General features: G+C 46.3%; 7 protein-coding genes across 7 annotated transcripts; 3 read left to right on the top strand and 4 right to left on the bottom strand.

The window, feature by feature from the left end:
* Positions 1-1,184: 1,184 nt before the first annotated feature.
* Positions 1,185-1,543, top strand: P175DRAFT_028545 (uncharacterized protein). The gene has a single exon (XM_040892764.1). The coding sequence runs from the start codon at positions 1,267-1,269 to the stop codon at positions 1,462-1,464; it is 198 nt and encodes a 65-aa protein (XP_040755711.1). The 5' UTR covers positions 1,185-1,266; the 3' UTR covers positions 1,465-1,543.
* Positions 1,544-2,531: 988 nt separating this feature from the next.
* On the bottom strand, positions 2,532-3,789 carry P175DRAFT_0428796 (actin-related protein ArpA; the record flags this gene model as incomplete). The annotated part of the gene is made up of 3 exons (XM_040893321.1): positions 2,532-2,594; positions 2,652-2,966; positions 3,022-3,789. 3 exons carry the CDS (start codon positions 3,787-3,789, stop codon positions 2,532-2,534), a joined length of 1,146 nt encoding a protein of 381 aa, XP_040755710.1.
* A 418-nt stretch (positions 3,790-4,207) lies between these two features.
* On the bottom strand, positions 4,208-5,242 carry alg13 (N-acetylglucosaminyldiphosphodolichol N-acetylglucosaminyltransferase catalytic subunit ALG13). Its single transcript, XM_040895036.1, has 3 exons — positions 4,751-5,242; positions 4,548-4,686; positions 4,208-4,493 (listed from the first exon to the last, which is right to left on the bottom strand). Exons 1-3 carry the CDS (start codon positions 5,082-5,084, stop codon positions 4,355-4,357), a joined length of 612 nt encoding a protein of 203 aa, XP_040755709.1. The 5' UTR covers positions 5,085-5,242; the 3' UTR covers positions 4,208-4,354.
* A 134-nt stretch (positions 5,243-5,376) lies between these two features.
* Positions 5,377-6,933, top strand: P175DRAFT_0520251 (mitochondrial 37S ribosomal protein mS35). Its single transcript, XM_040899145.1, has 2 exons — positions 5,377-5,959; positions 6,028-6,933. Exons 1-2 carry the CDS (start codon positions 5,401-5,403, stop codon positions 6,633-6,635), a joined length of 1,167 nt encoding a protein of 388 aa, XP_040755708.1. The 5' UTR covers positions 5,377-5,400; the 3' UTR covers positions 6,636-6,933.
* Positions 6,934-7,887: 954 nt separating this feature from the next.
* On the bottom strand, positions 7,888-9,593 carry P175DRAFT_0489445 (uncharacterized protein; the record flags this gene model as incomplete). Its single annotated transcript, XM_040895737.1, has 3 exons — positions 7,888-8,927; positions 8,994-9,048; positions 9,153-9,593. The coding sequence occupies 3 exons, from the start codon at positions 9,591-9,593 to the stop codon at positions 7,888-7,890; spliced, it is 1,536 nt and encodes a 511-aa protein (XP_040755707.1).
* A 1,281-nt stretch (positions 9,594-10,874) lies between these two features.
* P175DRAFT_0470211 (putative chromatin remodeling complex subunit (Chd3)) lies at positions 10,875-15,788 on the bottom strand. Its single transcript, XM_040895035.1, has 3 exons — positions 15,346-15,788; positions 11,753-15,287; positions 10,875-11,697 (listed from the first exon to the last, which is right to left on the bottom strand). Exons 1-3 carry the CDS (start codon positions 15,637-15,639, stop codon positions 11,102-11,104), a joined length of 4,425 nt encoding a protein of 1,474 aa, XP_040755706.1. The 5' UTR covers positions 15,640-15,788; the 3' UTR covers positions 10,875-11,101.
* Positions 15,789-16,140: 352 nt separating this feature from the next.
* On the top strand, positions 16,141-17,782 carry P175DRAFT_0497433 (RNA methyltransferase). The gene has a single exon (XM_040896280.1). The coding sequence runs from the start codon at positions 16,166-16,168 to the stop codon at positions 17,672-17,674; it is 1,509 nt and encodes a 502-aa protein (XP_040755705.1). The 5' UTR covers positions 16,141-16,165; the 3' UTR covers positions 17,675-17,782.
* Positions 17,783-18,699: the final 917 nt, after the last annotated feature.

The following is an 18,699-nucleotide window of genomic DNA, read 5'->3' as shown; positions in this document are numbered from 1 at the left end:
CTACTTAAAATAATAATAGTAATATTCTTAAATAATTAGATAATTAATAAGCTTGCACTTGCCTGGCTATATTAATTTAATATTAAAATAAAGTATTCTAATTATACTAAGCAAGGCAAGAAATAATATCTAATATTTAATAGCTATAGCTTATATCTTATACTTAAATTTCTATAATACTATAAGAAAAATAATATTATTTCCTTTAATTTTATAACTTATTTAATATATCTCTACTAATCTCTTAATAAAAAACCTTTTCTTACTTATAAGACTAATTTTTACTTTAAGAATAATAAGCTATCTTAATAGGGGGGTAAACTATATAAAAAAGTAGAATTCTTAAAAATTATCTAGCTAATCTATAATTAGATCTTTTACTAGTAAATTATTTAAGATACCTTTAAAGAATATGGTATCTAGCTAGTTAATAGTACTAAAATTATTAAAAAACTAGTAAATTAGATAGATATACTAGATATATTAATTAATCTTTATTAAACTTTATCTCTACTACTATTATTATTCTCCAGTATTAAAAATAATCTTCCAGTAATAATAAAGACTCTTCTAAAGAATTAGGTAAAAATTATAAAGGAATTTAATAAGGTATCTAACTAGGTAAGATAGAATATATTAAAACTCTTTTAATATCAGGCAGAGAAGCTTAAGGAGCTAAAAATAACCTAGGAAGTAATTTAAAGGATTAGGGCTATATAAGAGCCTTAATACTAGGTTTATATTAAGTACTAGATTAAAGGTCTATTTAGTAATAGGGTTCTAAGAATTTATAATACTATTTAATTAATTAAAGATAAGAAGGCAAAGGATGCTAAATATAAGTAAAGAAAATTAGTAAAGTAAAAAAAAAAAGTATATAATTCTCTACTTTCTCTACACTCACAAGAGTTAATTTAAAGAGGAATTAATAATATAAGATATATTAAAGAAGCTAGAGAGTTTTTTTATTTTAATTACTAGTATTATTATTATTATATAGCTTTAAATATTAAAAAATCGCGAAGAATGTGTGATCGTGAAGAATGTGTGGCGCACCTAAAGTGGGTAGTGGTTTAGGTGGGCAGAAAGGCATGGATACGTCTTTAATCTTGATTATGTCATTGTCAACTACTTACTCAATCCTATGATCCTCTTCTTCTATCTTTTCTGTCCTTTAAACAAACGCGCACACCACATGACATCAAAATCTATGATACCCCAGTTACTGAAAATATCCTTTCACTTTCACTTTTATTCTACTGTGTTATGCCCTTTTGGGATGATTCCCCCCCCCCACTCCCTCCTCCTGGGGCTAGCACCCCTGTATACCCAAATCTGAAGTTAGCACTGGGCTTGAGTCTATTCTCATGTATCCTTTTTTTTTTTTTTTTTTTTTTTTTCAATCGGGGCGATATGGATATATATGGTTTTAACAACCATCTCACTGCTAGGTATCAGTCATAGGTAGTCAGTCAGTCAGTCAGTCATGTATCTATCGAACTATTCTACTCAACTGGAAATACAAAAAACAATTACAAAAAGCCGCTTTTCTCGCTTTGGAATTGTAACTAGCTCACTCACTCACTCACTCACTCACTAACTAGTTAACTATAAACTCGATGATCTCCTGACTCATATCCTATCTCTTCATGTGTACTGTACGGTACCGTACCTAGCGCCTAGCACTAGCTCTACCGTAGTGGAAGGTTTCAAGTTACAACGCACTATGTAAGATATCATAGTATTGCAAGTTGTCAAGTATATTTCAGGTCCCTTCCTGGGTAGTACTACTGAAAAGTAACCCTCACTACCTGGAAGTTCAACTTCACGTAGGAACTGGAAATGCTGTTTATATATAGAGGCTGTAGTAAGTATATCTATTCTACACCCAATTCCATTATTTACATGAATAATTCAGGTCTTCTCTCTACCAGGAGGTTAAGAAGAGACAGCAATAAAGAGAAGAAAATTAAACAAGAAAAAAAATCAAAGGTATAGAAACATCTACTATCCGAGGAGAACTTGCAAGATACCAAATTTCTATACCCGAATCAAGTCGCCGATTATAAACGCACCTCTGGAGGGAAGTAAGGGATAGTCTGATTGGTGTAGGTAGGTAGGTAGGTAGAGAGTATGATGCATGTGCATGTGCAGCTGGAAGTAACCGTCTGGAGGCTCTTTCCTTTCAGTAAGTGTGAATGTGAATGTAAATAACATAGATGTATCGGGAAAGATTCAAAAAGGCTCACGGCAGTAGGAGGTAGTATGGATGATATTAACAGGACCTCAAAAGGAGAATATGGGGTATCAAAAGCGGCTATGTTCCCGTTCCAAGGTGCATAGCCAAAAAAAGACTGCTGGATCGTTTCTTCTGCTGACGTATTCATAGTATTTGGTGGGGGTTTTTTTTTTTTTTTGGTAACGATAAATCCAACTAGGAGTCCGTTACCCAATGGCGAGTTCTTATATTGGAAGTTGACCACGCCTTGCATAATGTTGATATCTGTTGTTGAGATGCAACGGCGAGATGTTTAGGCGAACTTCCGGTGGATGATCTCAGGGTCTTCGTGCCACTCATCTGCGCTAACCCACATCTATAATGCCATCAGTACCGAGATCCACGTTAAACAATGGGCAAGCAGAAAGTTTACCTTTCGGAATGTGCTCAAGCCAGCGAGAATACCGCCACCAATCCAGGTCGTGTATTTTCGCTCGGCAGGTGCAGAGATTCGGATCTTCATATCTTCAACAGCTAAACGCTTGATCTCACGCATCAGTCGATCGGGGAAGTTTTTGCACAGAGTCGTTCCTCCAGAAAGGACGATGTTGAGATACAGTGACTTCCGCAGGTCGAGATCGGTACGGGTAATGGCGTCCTGGACAATCTGGTGTACTCCAGGGTATTCCAAGCCGATGAGTTCGGGATCAAAGAGAATCTCAGGGGCACGGTAACGTTCTTGTCCAATCTGCGGGGACGTCAAAACCGATCTTTGCTTCCCTCCAACCTGGTGGCGAACATACCTTGATTTTGTGCCCATCAGGCAAAGCATAGTCTACTGACTTCGACTCCGACTTGTGATAGCTGTTCATCCAGTCCTTCTCCTCTCGCTTCGGATCCAATGAGACATAGCAAACCTTCTCCTTAATCATCCGCACCACCTCCTTTTCCGCACTGGTATGCAACACATGTCCATTTTTCCGGAGCAGCAGCTGCAACTGCTCTGTAACATCTCGACCGGCGACGTCAATCCTTCGAATGCTGTTCGGGATCGCGAAACCCTCAAACACCGGAACTGCATGGGACACCCCGTCCCCTGAATCCAAGACCACACCGGTAGTCCGCCCCGACGCGTAGAGTGACAGCACGGCCTGGATAGACGTATATAGGGCTGGTACGTTAAACGTCTCAAACATAATTTGGGCTGCTGTATCACGGTTCTTGCGCGGGTTGAGCGGCGGCTCCGTCAATAGTACAGGGTGTTCTTCGGGCAGCGTCTTCAGCTCATTCTCGTACACGTAGTGCCAGATTTTCTCCATATCATCCCAATCCGTCACGATGCCATGTTCTAGCGGATACCTGATCTTGAGTAGACCGCGCAATTCCTGGGCTCGTTGTCCGATAAAGACGTCTCCTTCCAGACCACCGGCCATGACCCGGGGGTGTTTTGGCCGACCGACGAACGACGGAAAGTAGCATGATGGGATTTCCTCACCGGCAAATCCAGCACGGATGGTACCGCTGCCATTGTCAATGACAATGGGAGCGTTGTGAAGAGTGGCCTCAGCCATTGTAAGGAGAAAGGGGGGAGGGAGAGGGGAGCGAAAGGCGCGTGGAAGGTAGATTGTTTTGGGAGGAGCGGCGCGGCGGCTTTGTTTGGAGGGCGGCCCCACGGCCTGGCAGCTATTAACGTGGAGGCGTAGATATGGGGAGAGGTAAAAAAAAGAAAAGAAAAGAAAAAGACTTTCGACCAACAGACACGCGAAAAGGATGGTGAGGTCGAAGAATATTAGGCGAGAGACAAGTTAGGACGGGAAGTGGTAGAAAACGAGAGGTGTTGCTCCTTTCTGTGTTGGCTGCGAACTGACCCGGTTTAGTCGGAGCTCGAGAGAAGCTGCCGTCCCCGTCAATCCCTCCAGCTCTTCTACAGCAATTACTTAGAGCTTGGTAGATATACATGGATTGGAATACCTTGCGATTCGAAGGTTTATATGGTTTATTCAAGATTCAAAATCTGCGTTCAATTGATATACAAAATCTGGACCTAAGCATCAACAAAGCATGCACGCCAACTCGCCATTCCACCCTCGTTTTTTTTTTTTGTCTCGGAAGCACTCAAATTAAGGCAAGTAAAATTCAATCCAAGAACCCCAACTCGTCCGCCATCACCTGCCCCAGTGTTGGTGGACGTTTCTGGTTCGGTCCCAATACTGGCGGCCAGGAAAGCATGTGAGACCGTAGTTTCTCAACACGGTCCAGCGCAGAAGTAAGCTCCCTGATGAAATCAGCAAAAATGCCCAGTCAACGAGTTGATAGAGGAGACCCATACCTGTAATCGCTCGAGACAACATATCCCTGCTTCTGGAGCTCGTGGGCAAGCTCTTCTTGGTGGTTATCCTGGAGAGTAGGATTAGGAACTACGAGTAGAGGCACCCCTAGTCGTAGAGCTGCTAGGATACTTCCAGAGCCTGAAGATGGTCACGTCAGTTCAGTCTTAAGAATCAGGATAGAATGGTGACTAGCGAGTCATACCTGCGTGACTGATAATCAATCCACCGCCGCGTCCTTTAGAGGGATTCGACTGCGCTAATCGCATTTCCCGATCCAGGCCAGCCTGGTTAAAGTCGAAGCCTTCAACTATCACCCCGTGACGGTTAGGGTCACCGGGAGGGAATTTGCGGACAAAGTCATCGAAGAGAGTTTGCCCGTCTTTGCCAAACTGGATGAGAAGGTTGGTGTATCCAAACTGGTTTAATGCCTTCAAAAACCTTGGATCCAAGATCGACTGTAACAGAAGATGAAAGGAAGCTGTGGCTCCGACTGTTACAAAACACAGCCTGGCGGGTTGTTGGGCGTTTGATGTCATATTCGAATTCCGGGTTACGTTTTGTCCGGGCTTTTTTGTTTTTTTTGTGGTTTATCGGGGGACAGTCATGGCGGGCCTCTAGACATTCCCGGGGACTACCGACTCAAGACATAAATAACACCCTGAGCATCGACTACAGGAAAGAAAGAGGTGATGTATACTGACAGCTGGTCCAGAAGAATGATTGTAGAGGGAAGCAACTGGCCGGAATAATACACCCGATTGGGACTAGCGCTACCGAGCCGACTTCTCTTCCGCAGAAAAAACAACCGCCGAGTCTCGACAAACCAGCCGAAAAGCATCATTCTCCAACACAATGGCCTCATTAGCAAGGTCTCTGGGCCGTTCCACCTGGGCAGTGGCCCGGAGAGGCCCAATTGCTCTCCCATACCGTTCATTCTCCGCCACCCCGTCAACATTCGTGTCTGAAGATCCTCCCATTCCTGCTCCTCCTCGAGACCCTCGCCCTGAGGACCTACCGCCTGCTCCGGAATACTCGCCTGATCTGCTGACCAAGGAGGAGAAGTCAATGTATGATATGATGGCTCCCGAAGAACGCGAGCAATTCGATACGGAGAACCGCAGGCTCGTGGCAGAGTTCAACGACCCGCAAAAGCGAGCGGCGATGTTTGCGGAGATCGAGAAACGTGTGAATCAGCTGGAGAAGGAAGAACCCATGCGGTTTGACGATGTTCGGGAAAAGTCCCGTGGGTTCTGGGCGGAAGAGGAAGACGACGAGTTCGGTCTTGTCGAGGATGTAGATGATCAATTCAACGATGATGAAATTACCTCTATGGCCCATGCGGAGGTCGAATTACACCGTGAGATGAGGGAATACGCCCGAATCACTGCCTGGGACATGCCCTTCTTGAGCAGTAAGAAACCCTTGTCCAGCCTCGCACCAGATATAGAAAACCTGCTAATCCCGCACGCTTAAATCAAGAGCTGGCTAAGCCCTTCACACTACCCCCCGAGACCCACATCCTGCGCTTCCGTTACACCACATACATGGGTGAATCGCATCCTGCCGAGAACAAGGTCGTTGTTGAGCTGAGCAGCCGTGATCTATCCCCCAAGCACCTCTCCGAGGCCCAACGCCAGACCTTCCTCAAGCTGGTCGGACCCCGCTACAACCCAGACACAGATATTGTCCGCATGTCCTGCGAGAAATTCTCCACCCGTGCGCAGAACAAGCGCTATCTTGGCGACCTTATCAACACCCTGATCAAGGAAGCTAAAGAGGGCGACTCATTCGCTGACATCCCCCTTGACCTCCGCCACCACAAACCAAAGCAGAAGCTCCGTTTCCCACAGTCCTGGGCTATGACAGAAACGCGCAGAAAGCAGATAGAAGCCAACCGGGCTGAACGAGCACGTCGCGAAAATTCGTCCACCATCGTGGATGGGAATTCAGTTGTTGCACGGGCAGCTCTGGCCCTGCCCGCTTTGAACCCCGCCTTGAAAGCAAGAGCAACTGAAGAGCGTGAGAAGGTTGCCGTGAAAATCGCCAATAAGGCCCCGAAAAAAGAAGCTCCTGCGCGGAGGAGATGAATCTAGCCACGCAGCAATGACTGTTGCTTGTACACAAAGCCATTTTTGCATCTTTTCACATTTCCCGGAAACTTTTCAAAACATCGAGGGTGGCGCAATACTTTTGCAAGGTCGTTTAGACTTTTATTTATTTTCATCGCAATGTACTATATTACGTTTCTATCATTTTCTACATACCTCCGTTTCTGTTTTGATAGCCAGGAATAACCCATTAAACTACTAACTCAGTACACTCAACTACGCCTCTTTAGTTAAAGAGTAAGAAGAAGAAGGAATAAAATAACTACCTATGATATCGTGTCCCACTGGTCCTGTAGCTAGGTAGTAGTTAAAGCGATTCTGATAGATTACACAACCCTATTCCACTTGACTATTTCATATTATTGCCCAAGTCGGCGACCCTTTTTTCTCTCTCTCTTTTTTTTTTTTTTTTTTTTTCATCTCTCCCATTAGTTTCCACTCGTGCTCCCTATTTCCTTCCCGAAAACAAGTAGTATAAACGAAACATCTGATATAGTACACCGTCACGACCATGTTAGCGGAAGGAAGAGAGGATAAGGAAACAGATCCAGAGAGAGTGCAATCGAAGGGGAAAACTAAATAATTACTAAAAAAAAAAAAAACGATCAGCGGGGAAAAAAGAAAAAGAAAAAGAAACGAAAAGAAAGTGTGAACGAGATATTCCAACCATGAACTAGGTAGGGGTCGTTGGTTGTATCCCAATCACAATCACATGTATCTCATCTGATATTAAATCCGTTGAAGATCGATTAAGAAGGGGGGGAAACAGGAAAAAAGGTAGGTAATTAAACACAGTAACCATGAAAAATGGAAAGAAAAAAAAAGATTAGGCTGGGTTGAACTGAGTTGCCCTGACTAGAACAGAGGGTAATAAGGGAGGAAGCGTAGAGGTCGTTTCGTCGTGTTTTTCTTTTTCTTTTTTTCTTTTTTTTCCCCCTATTTGTAGACCTTCCACATTCCACTGGTTCTTATACAACACAACACACCTCTGTGTCAAGGCAAAAGGCTTGTAAGTATATTTAAGCAAGCTTGGAAGTGGCAACCGGCGTATCATGTCCTGTCATATCACATTGTAGGCGTAGATGAGATCTTTGCCTATCCGTAGGTATGGCTGATGAAAAACTTAAACAAGAAGTTGGATTGTTGAGTGTGTCATGTTCGATGTGTAAAGCAAGAGATTGATTCAAGTGGCGACTTGAGTAAGTAAGTAGCTTGCTGAGGAGTGCATCTTTTACTCGTTTCCGAAACCGAAAAGGTCCTCCTCAGAAGAGCCGACAGATCTCTTACGGTACACCCTCTTGGTACCAATCGCACCTGGGGCTCTTCTGGGGGCCTTGTCCTTGTTGCGAGAACGAAGAATACCAGGGCTAGTTCCAGAAGAGAAAGATGCTCCAGAGTGAGGGGACGCACCACGAGTAGGAGGCTCAGATGTAGTACTGCTGTGCATATTGTCCACTACCGGGCTCGTAAACTGCGACCCAGTGGTCTTGGAAGCGACAGAAGCAGTGCTTGATGAGGCTATTGCCAGATTCTGATGTGTGTTTGGCATGGAATCCGAATCTATCACGTCCGGCCCACTTTCAGGCATTGCATCGTGGGAACGTGGCTGGTACAAGCGACGGGACTTTTGTATCTTCTTCGAGTGGCTAGAGCCTAAATGAGAGTCGAAGGGACTGGGAAGGTAATCTGCATTCGTGGGTATAGGTGCCGGCACAAGAGACTGAAGGTTGCGGACGAGGTCCTGACGCTGAGCCTTATCAGAGGCTTCAAAGCTGCTCTCTTTGGCAGGATGGTAGACCAAGGGGTTGCACGAAGTGTAGTCCTGAAGGCGGTCGAATGTAAATAGACCTATCTTCTTGCCTCCTATGTTGAGCTGGCTGGCGGTGCTCTTAAGTCCCTGTTTCTGGGAGACTGGTGTGGCGGAAGAGCTTGTGCCCTGGTAAGCAATCTGGGGCCCTCCGGGGACCACAGAGGGAGCCTGTTGCTGATGAGGAATGAAAGTCGGGGTCTTCTGCTTAGGGTTATGCTCAGGTTCGGAAGACTCGGTGACTCCGTTGATAGTCAGGCGAGAAGGGTACTGGATCGATTTAATTGCAGCTCTGTCGTCCTTCCACTGGTGACCATTTCCAGGATGGGGGCGTGGATGTGCATGTCCATTTGGCAAGATGCTTGAAATGCCATATTTCTCACGATACCAACGAGGAATGTCACGCAGTCCGAGTTTTTCGAGCATCGATGGATCATGAGGCATTTCGTGCTTGTAGAGGCACCCTAGATTAAGCAGATTCAGTTAAGATATCCCAATGGTTCTTCGCTGTGGTCTCCCGCCTATCTTACCTTGCTGTTGATAATCGCACTCACCATGACGAATCCAGTAAGAGCAGTACTCTTTCTTTACATGACGATAATTCAAATTCCAAAGAAAAGTTAGTCATCACTCTCTATAATTTCTTGTGACGTATAGCCGTATTACATGAACGGCAACACAGCACTTACCTGTCTTGGACTTCCATTTGCAGAACCACCGCCACTGTTGGGCACGAGCCACCCGGTAGCTTGAGAAGTATGCGTATGATGATTCTGAGGCATACCTTGCTGAAGAAGGGCGTGGAGAGCGAGGCGTTGGTTTGCTGGTATATTCTCATCAGCGAGAAGTCTCATCAGCGAGGACTGAAGATCGTGATTGCGGGAGCGATGATTTGCAGCGTTGGAGGAAGGAGGACGAGTGGTGGCTGCTGCAGCTCCCTCAACGGTGTAAAACTGTGCTCTTGGACTTAGAGTTCCTAGGCTAGTCATGCCTTGTGTTTCGTTTGGGGAGAGCACCCGGGGGGCACCACGAATAGAGAGATGGGCAGGCAGCTCGTCGACAGAAATGAGGGGAACGAGAGTGCCATTTGGGCGGGCACAGAAGAACTGGGGACGCAGTGGAGAAGACATGATGATTCAACCAGTCTAGGGATCGCTGGATTGCAGTTGCCTTATATTAGAGGGAAAAACCAGGCGTACACAGATGGTATGATGAAGTTTTGAAGCTCTATGCCGCCATACAACTTGAGCGACGATGGCGAGGGATGTCAGAGAGGGAAAAAAAAAAAAAAAAAGGAAGATGAGAATGAAGAGAAGGTAATGAGAGAAGAGTCAGAAAGGAATTTTTTTTATCTCGCACACAGATGAATTGAAACTCGCCAAAGTAGGGTAAAAGCTGGTGTGCAGGAAAGGAGGATTGACATTCACTGTTGCTCGGGATAGGGAGAGAACAGCCTCAAGCGCGCGGGGAATTTCTCTGTCTTCGCCTCTGCCCATGAGCAGTATATTTGGTCATAAGAGCGAAGTATATACTGAAGTATATACTGAAGACAAAGATGCCTGCCTGCAGCCTCTACCAGAGAGGAGACATGCCCATAACAAAGAGTAGGAAAGAGGGAAAGTAGAGAATAATCTGGGCCCACGCTAGATATTCCATCGTAAGGCGGCCTAAGAGGCTAGAAAAATAAGAGGTAAAAGTAATTCCAAGGAGATAATGGTAAGATATCCACATAATCCTCAGTGTTTGTCTGATACCGTTGGTTAGTTGGTTGGTACAACCACCCTGTCCGGATGCCTGCAGCTTTTCTCTCTCTCCTCTACGATCTCGCCTCTGTTGTTTCCCTGGTTGCTGGTTTCTCTGGTGTACCTATCCTATCATTTCCCCCTCCAGAAATCAGGGCTTCTAACACCCTTCGCGTATCATTTGTCGACTTGCTTTTATGGGACGGGCTTGTCCTCCTTTCGAACGATCACTGGTGGTTCCGACTGGACGTACGGTAGCAGGTAGCACGATGTCTAGATCTCCTGAAAGACATCGTTAGAAGTATAGCGCTATATCTGTATCAGGCTTTCTAGAAAGCAAATCATACCTTGTTTCCATGTGCCTTGCATCCGAAAATAACGTGGATGTAGAGTAACGCCTTCATCGTGGAGGTGACATAGTAGGAGACAGGATCCTATGTGGGAATAACAACCTATGGAAGCCCCATTACTCCATCTGGTTTCAGTGGCCAAGGAAATTTTCCTTTCTTGTCTATAATTTTGTTGAAAATCTTTGGTAGTGGATTGGAATTGTGGAAGATGGGTTTTCTTTCTGCTCGCTGGGTGATATACATTCTCGAGGCCATGTGATACCCGTGAAATATATGTAGTTTTTTGGTTAAGTGACGAAGATACTGCCTAGGTAGCTTTAATTATCTTCAGTACATTAAATATGCCCCCTGGGCCTATCAACTTGTAAAAAACTCTAGGGTTTATGTACAATAAAGAAAACTTTATCTGAAGTAAAAACGCCTGCGATGGGAATTGAAGAAACCCGCGCCAAAACCGCCAATAAATGCTCAGTGATAAAAGACCTTCTTGACAATTGACACCTACTTATGATACCAACAGTCCTCCAATTGTCTACCGTCAGAGGTTTAGCTAAAATGACGCCCCGAGGAAGGCGGCTGAGGGCTCCTTTCAAATTGCGGCAAATGTGCAGGGTTGTCCATTGGCGTTGATTGACCGTCACCTATGGGAGGATAATTCCGCGTAAGATCAATGACTGGTACTCCAATGGTTGGGGCTGCACTGCTACTAGGGGGAAGAGGAGCTGTGGTAGCAGCAACAGGAGGAGAAGGGGATACTCTGGCCGTGCTTTGACCCGCAAAACTAGCTGTAGCCTGACCGGATTGACGCCTTTTTCGCGATGCGAGATCACCCCGGATATTCTGCAAATGTTTCTTGGCCATGGCAATTAGTGCGGGGTCTTCGTTGCTTTGTTTTACGGCCTCTAACATCCTTAACACCTGAACCTCTGATTTCAAATGTGGACACGTGCGGGCTATTCCATAGTGCGCAAGCCCGCAAAGCCCACAGTATTCGACGCCAGCCATTTTTAATTGACAATTTCCTACTGGGTGAGTATGGCCACAGGCTAAACATCGGTTTTGATTTTCATCGAGGTGACCATCCATGGCCACAGGAGCTGGTGGAGGAATGAGATCTGGCAAGACACGATGGAACGAACGAACTGCAATTTTTATTAGTATTTGTACACAAACCTCAAGAGTGCAAGTGGGGATTACCGTTTTGCCGTTTAGCAGGCTGATCAAGTTCCATGGGCTCACCGTTATCTTCGTCTGATCCAGAGCATGACGGGGCATCCTCGTTGAAATCGGCATCGCTCTCGGTCCCGCCCCGGCTACGGGGTTTGGTGGGTGAAGTTTCAAGGGGTTCAGCGGCGTAGGCCACATTTGCCCGCTTACGTTTTCCTCGACCAAGGCTTTCTGCTTTCAGTCTTGCCTCTTCGGCTGCTGCTTGTTCTCTCTCTTGAAGAATCTTTTCCCAGGTGGTAGAATTTACCATTTGCTCTTCTTCTGTTTCCTGAAGTTGATCATTTAGATTTTGCCTTTCGTTCACCCAAACTCGAGCGAAGCTGAACTGAGAGCCTGTGTCGTTCTCTTCGGGAGTTTTTGCTTGCTCAACTTGGCTGCGGTCAAGGAGTTTATCAACCGATTCGGAAGTGTAGACCACATCTCCAGAGTCGTCATCATTAAACAATGCCTGGGCTCCGTGGCGAAGAATAGAGTCCAAGTCATGTCCATCCTCCTCCTTTGAGGTCATCCTGTCGATGAGAACATGGTCCAAGGCCATTTTCTTCTTTCCAATCTGCATGATCTTTTCTTCAGCGCTCGCACGAACCATCAGTTGGAATACGAGAACCTTGTTCTTCTGTCCAATACGATGTGCCCGAGACAATGCCTGCATATCTTGGTGGGGATTAAAATCGGGGTCCATGATGATGACGGTATCTGCGGTGGCTAGATTGATACCGACTCCTCCTGATCTGGTAGAGAGAAGAAAGGCAAAATATGGAGAGGCTTCCGCATTGTAATCGTCTATCATCTTTTGCTTTTCTAGCGAAGTCATTCTTCCGTCCAGGCGTCGGTGCATAAGGCCTAGTCCGTCAAGAAAATCCTCCATAATGTCGAGGTTCTCGAGGAATTGACTAAAGATGAGTACTCTGTTACCACGTTTGTGGAGCTTGGGCAGCATAATCTCCAATAACTGGAGCTTTCCAGCGGCATCCACTAGGTTTCTGTGAGCTATAGTTGAGTTGGCACTTCGCTCTTCGATCGCCTTGCTGTAGATAAATGGATGACAGAGACATTTCCGAAGTTGTACCAAGATGTTGTTCAGACTGTGGCGCTCTGTGTGCTTTAAAGGCTGCTCATTTCCACTCCTTTGGAAAATAGCCTGGATAAGTTGCGAGTTCTTCGCAAGAATGGACTTGTAGAGTTTCTTCTGAAGAACGGACATCGTGACCGGGATGATAATCTGGGCGACTGGAGGAAGAAAAGTGAGGACCTGAGCCTTAGTCCGGCGAAGGAAGAAAGGCCGGATGAGATCGTGGAGCTCGGAAATATTGTCATTTGATAAAGTTCCATATTTTTCCTCAAGCTCTTCTGAATTCTTGGTCGGATCACAGAACTGAAGAAGATTGAATAATTCCTTAGTATTATTTTGAAGGGGTGTGCCGGTCATCAAGACTTTAAATGGAAACTTGATCCGGGATAAGGCTTCATAAAGCTGACTCTTGTCGCTTTTTAGACGTTGTCCTTCATCTACAATAAGCCCGCCCCAAGGTATTTTCGATAGGACTCTGCGTGAGGCATCGTCGACCATCGTTTCATAAGACGCTATGACAACATGACATCTAAGGGTTGAGTCGCGCCGGCCGAACATCTCGTAGTCCTGTGCGAGGTTTCGGGCAAAGGACGATCCGTAGTAGGTGACCGCTCGAATTGAAGGGACCCATGTCTTGATTTCTTTCCGCCAGTTCGGACATGTTGAATTAGGAACGACAATAAGGAACGGCCAACATTTATGATATTGGATTAGAGTGGCAAGTAACGCGATGACTTGGATTGTTTTCCCGAGGCCCATCTCGTCGGCTAGAATAGCATTTTGATTTTTGAACCATTTATAGTAAAGCCAATTCAGGCCGTCTTGTTGATAATCCATAATTTCACCTCCTGTCATTGTGTCTGGCTGGGAATCTAGAGACTTGAACTTTTGCTTCCTGACATGAGTGAGGTGTTTCTGGAGACAAGTTTGGTTTGGAATGCTGACATAGGCCTTTTTGACCCAATCTTCGTAGGCGGACATGAAATCGTTCCAGCTTTCAGTATTGCTGCGAGTTGGGGGAGATTCCCAAACTGCCTCCTCATACGGCAGGCCCTTGAATTTAACATATGCTTGGGATATATCATCCACCCGCTGGAGGTCTGCCTCGTAATCTTGGCCGGGGACATGGAGATCGTCCTGATCGCTGGAATATTTGACATCAAAAACAATATCCACACGTAAGAAATCCTCCGGAATTGCTTCCTCTGAGGTCATGCGAGGAGTCAGGCTTTTTTCCGATCTCAAGAATGCCCGCCGCATATGAGGGTTGATAAAACCCCACGCCCAGCTGCCGGGCATCCACGTACAATGGGCATACGACTTGTCCTTCCATTTTATGAGATATTCTTTCTCTGTCTCGAGAATCTCCGACGCTTTTTCAGAGGCGCTATTCACTGGCCGCCAAGAGACTATGGAACCCACTTCTCCAGGTAAGGAAAGACAATCCTGACATTCCCCCGAAGAGTCATCGGGGCTTGGAAGATGTTCATAATGAAAAGCTCTATGGCAAGCCTTACAGCGGAAGAGGACATTATCTAGATTATTGATACGGTCCACGTCCACCGGAGTGATGGGATCTTCACCTCCATTTTCCTGTCGGAGTTGTTGTTCTTGCTTTGAAGTCAGGCGCTCTCTAAGTGGCTCTGACATATTTCCTTTCTTGTTGCATGTGGCGCAGTACCCTTGATGAGGGTAGATGGGATCCTTGGTTTGCGCAACGCCTAAACAACGACGGCATTGAAGGAGGAATTTGTCACGTGTGACCTTGGTGACGAGATGTTCTCGAGTAGTTCGTGGGCCTAGACAACCTTTATGGTATGCAACTGTACATCCCTGACAGAAGACAAGGGGGCCTTTCTCTCGATGGTCCCCACTGGTGGAGCACACGTCGCAAGTCTCTTGGTGTCGCAGGCGAAAGGGGTCATCTGATGGAAGTCGTTCGAAGGTCTCCTTTGCGCCGTAGTACTTTTGATGCTTTGGGAGAGCTGTTTCATACTCGGAAATATCGTCCTCGGTTCGCTCACGTAAGCTGTATCGCTGGACATTACGCCGCCGTGTTGAAAATCTTGTCCCTTCACGAGCACTTTGGTCGAAATCACTCTCCATGGCATAGACATCCTTTCGACGTTTCCTAAGACGAAGTTTCATTCGAGTGGGCCTGGCGACGACTATATCATCTTCTGATGACGATGATTCTCTGGATCCCTCATCATCGCTGCTGATGACACCAAAAAACTCTGTGAATTTGGTGTTCCTTGTCCGGCGCAAGCGCCTCCTGCCGGCGAAATCTGATATGGACAAGCTGGATCTGTCCTCCTCTGATTCTTGAGACTCCTCTTCACTGGTAGATGATTGGTATTTGATCTGCGAATTTCGGAAGGATGAAAGGGCTTCCGGTCCATTCTCGAGGGTTTGGAGGCGGGAGGAAGATATCTAAAAACATTTAATGGTTACCCCAGTCGAATGAGCAATAGGGGAAAGAGCTACATACGGTTTCAATTTCGCCACTATCCAGCTTGACCGTGTATGAGGGTTCGGAGTTGACTTCTGAGGAGACCTCCTCCTTGATGTAGCGAACATTGAAATGCCCTGGAAGGAATTCATATTCGTTAGGGCTGGAAATAGCCGGCACCTCCACAGCAATCGTCATCAGCGCGAGGCGCTGGAGGGAGGTTGCCTCTTCTTGATACTTGTCGGCCAGTGTATCTTCTCCGTTTTCATGACCCATGGAGACATCGGAGGTTTCCCCACTGACTCCCGAATCGCTCATAGATACTATATTCATTAGATCTAATCAAGATTGAATGAAGGGGTGATGGTGTAATGATCAGTAAAGACGTGTTTGCAAAGCAGAAACAAGACGGGACTGGAAATCGCGATTTAAAGAGCGTAGAGGGCATGTGCCGGAAATCGCATCTTGAATAAGACCCTTTTAGTTCCCAATAGCGTAATATTTCAATGATGCAGACGCGTGACAAAACGCGATGCGCCTACTTATCCCCGGCACGGACTAACTATAATCCTTCTATAAAAGATAGCGAGAGCACACACACAGCATAACACACGCGAGTCTTGGATACAGTGAATTCAAATTTGCTAAGTTCCAATTAGCTATCCCTAAATGGATAATAATAAACACGATAATAAGGATCGTAACTAGTTAACTACGGATTAGACCTAGATTACTCAACGAATTACGAGGGTGGAACCGGACTAATAATAATGCGCGTGTTATCTTATCGGCGATAGCAGAAAAACACAACTACCATGAAGGCTTCGGTTTATTCATGCGTAAGAGCAGAGAAGCCAAAATGTCTTTCCGCACTCCGTTCCGACCCTTACAGTCGTCACTGCGTTTATACCCTGCTTCAAGTGCTTGGAGAAGCTCTATCCGATATGCTTCACTCAACTCCGCGATCGGTCGCGGGATTCGCAAGTCCCAGGCATTCACAGGTTCCCGAAGCTCATTTGAAGACAACAATGACCATTATCGAGGGGACAGCAAGCCATTCAGAGCACATGGACGAGGAAAGAGAGATGGACATCGCCCCTGGTCACCGGAGCCTGATTTCGACGAGGATGAGTTCATTCGGACTGGAAGCTTTCGCGCATTGCCTCGTGAGCACCAACGATTCCAAAATGCGCCAAGAACATTGAAAGACCGCCCCCCCACTGCTGCAGACCGAGATCGCAGGCCATTCAGAAAAAATGTTGCTCCTGAGCCCCAGTCCAAACGCCGGCCCGAACGAGATGGGAAGAGCAAAGTACGAGAAGGTTCTGATAGAATGCCCGAGCGGGTGAAGGAAAACGTGAGGGTTCCGGACACGATCCCGTACACCACTCCAGCATCAGAATTTATTTATGGGACAGCAGCTGTTGAGGCCGCCTTGCGTTGTACTCGACGCCAGATCTATAAATTGTATATCTACCAAGCTGCGGGGGAGGAGCTGAGTACTGCCAAGGCGGCGCTACGTAAGCTTGCTCTCTCCAAGAATATCAAAGTGAAGTTAGCTTTTGCTGGTTGGGACCGACTACTTGACAAGATGAGCGCAGGACGGCCTCACAATGGGTGCGTCCTTGAAGCATCTCCCCTACCTCGGGTCCCGGTCCAGGCGCTCAAATCCGTGCAATTGGAAGACAAACATTTCCGACTGGAACTCGCACCACAGACCCGAGAAGAGGCCGTGGTTAATGGCACGAATGATCTTGTTGCTATCAACGAACCATTGATACAACAGCGAAGAAGATACCCTGTTGTCCTTCTGCTGGATGGAATCCTCGACCCTGGCAACCTTGGGGCTATCATTCGTTCCGCATATTACCTAGGGGTTGATGCCGTCGTCTTCGCTGGTCGAAATTCGGCCCCCCTTTCCCCTGTTACGATCAAGGCGTCTGCAGGAGCTGCAGAGAACATGATTCTTCTAGAGGTCAAAAATGAAGTGGACTTCATCCGGCGGTCCAAGGCCAATGGATGGCGATTTTACGCTGCAGATGCACCCAATCCAGGGTCTACGTATATTGACCTTGGCGCCACGTCTGGACGCGAGGGTGATCCCAACCCTAACAGTTTTGTTAGTCAGTCGCCCAGCGTTATCATGATGGGCAGCGAAGGTTCTGGACTGAGTCAGCATGTCAGATCGCAGGCCGACTCTATCGTCAGCATTCCTGGTGCTAGGCTGGGTACGGGATTAGGCGCTGCCTCCGATCCAGCCAGAGTCGATAGTCTCAACGTCAGCGTTGCTGCAGCGCTTCTTATGGAGATGTTTCTCCGCCTCCCGCTCGGAGTGAGCGATGTGCTGCGCAAGGGAAAATCCCAATAAGGGAAGAGACTGCTTCCTAATATGGCTGGCAATTGGACACTGCCGTCTTGCCTGTACGCTACATGTATGTACATTAGATTAGATGAGTGAATTTCTGTATACATATTGATTGATCTATACGGAGTAGAACGTAAATGCATTCCCATTCCACCCATCTCTGCCTAACCGGGGAACAGCAGTATTTCCCATACATTGACCTTCTCCCTAGGTATATGACATAACGACACAAACCTGCAAGTACCTAACCAGTGGGTAAGGGTACCTAAGATACCGGCCCACCCAACCGAGCCCGTCCCAGTTCTGCCCAACAATAGCGCCAGATTAGCGATTAGCGACCAGGATACGGAGTAGATAACCCAGTAAACCTGAATCATGGATGAGAAATCCTAACCCCACCCATCGTTACCAAACCATAGCTCCCAGTCCCCCGAGGTCATTAGGTACCTAACCACTACTCTGCAAGTCCAGGAAAAAAAAAAGCACCCTTCGTACGAGACGGCCGAGACTCGGCTCAGTTTTCAACAGAGACCTTGCTACTATCTACTACCTAGTAGGTACCTAGATAGGTAGGTAGGCTATATGTAAGAGTTTGTGTTCAGTCATCACAGTACGTACCTCAATATCCAGCCACAAATGTCAAAATGGGTTGATTGATGCTTGGCTTGAGACGAGGGATTAGTTAGTTAGTTAGTTAGTTACTGTATACTCTGGACTTGGTAAGCACATGGGCCAAAAAAAAAGGAACACCAAAACTAGCTAGAACGTACTACTACTACTACTACTACTACTAGTATACTTAGTGCCTGCAGTTTATACTTTAAAGTTTATCGTCATTTTGGGGGGGGGACGTCGCTAGGGATTTTTTTTTTTTTTCTGGGTTTCCTGGTAATTGACGGCGGATGGTGGACACTGCCGGGTACGATCGATTCATGCGCCCACTTTTCCGAGGACTAATAGGTGGGTAGGTATCATGTCGAACGAGCCTTGTTCTGGCGATCCAATCATGGGCTTAGGGGGATTGATGT

Source organism: Aspergillus ochraceoroseus (genome assembly GCF_002846915.1).
Source record: "Aspergillus ochraceoroseus IBT 24754 chromosome Unknown P175scaffold_1, whole genome shotgun sequence".
NCBI lineage: Eukaryota > Fungi > Ascomycota > Eurotiomycetes > Eurotiales > Aspergillaceae > Aspergillus > Aspergillus ochraceoroseus.
Note: the sequence above shows the minus strand (reverse complement) of the source record. Positions and strands in the feature narration are given on the sequence as shown.

Coding starts and splice junctions, on each gene's coding strand:
- P175DRAFT_028545 (XM_040892764.1), top strand. CDS start 1,267: ATGCCCTTTTGGGATGATTCCCCCCCCCCACTCCCTCCTCCTGGGGCT.
- alg13 (XM_040895036.1), bottom strand. CDS start 5,084: ATGACATCAAACGCCCAACAACCCGCCAGGCTGTGTTTTGTAACAGTC. Junction 4,687..4,750: donor ATTGATTATCAGTCACGCAG/GTATGACTCGCT, acceptor GACCATCTTCAG/GCTCTGGAAGTATCCTAGCA. Junction 4,494..4,547: donor GTTGTCTCGAGCGATTACAG/GTATGGGTCTCC, acceptor TGATTTCATCAG/GGAGCTTACTTCTGCGCTGG.
- P175DRAFT_0520251 (XM_040899145.1), top strand. CDS start 5,401: ATGGCCTCATTAGCAAGGTCTCTGGGCCGTTCCACCTGGGCAGTGGCC. Junction 5,960..6,027: donor GGACATGCCCTTCTTGAGCA/GTAAGAAACCCT, acceptor GCTTAAATCAAG/AGCTGGCTAAGCCCTTCACA.
- P175DRAFT_0470211 (XM_040895035.1), bottom strand. CDS start 15,639: ATGAATATAGTATCTATGAGCGATTCGGGAGTCAGTGGGGAAACCTCC. Junction 15,288..15,345: donor ATAGTGGCGAAATTGAAACC/GTATGTAGCTCT, acceptor AAATGTTTTTAG/ATATCTTCCTCCCGCCTCCA. Junction 11,698..11,752: donor GCCTGCTAAACGGCAAAACG/GTAATCCCCACT, acceptor TAAAAATTGCAG/TTCGTTCGTTCCATCGTGTC.
- P175DRAFT_0497433 (XM_040896280.1), top strand. CDS start 16,166: ATGTCTTTCCGCACTCCGTTCCGACCCTTACAGTCGTCACTGCGTTTA.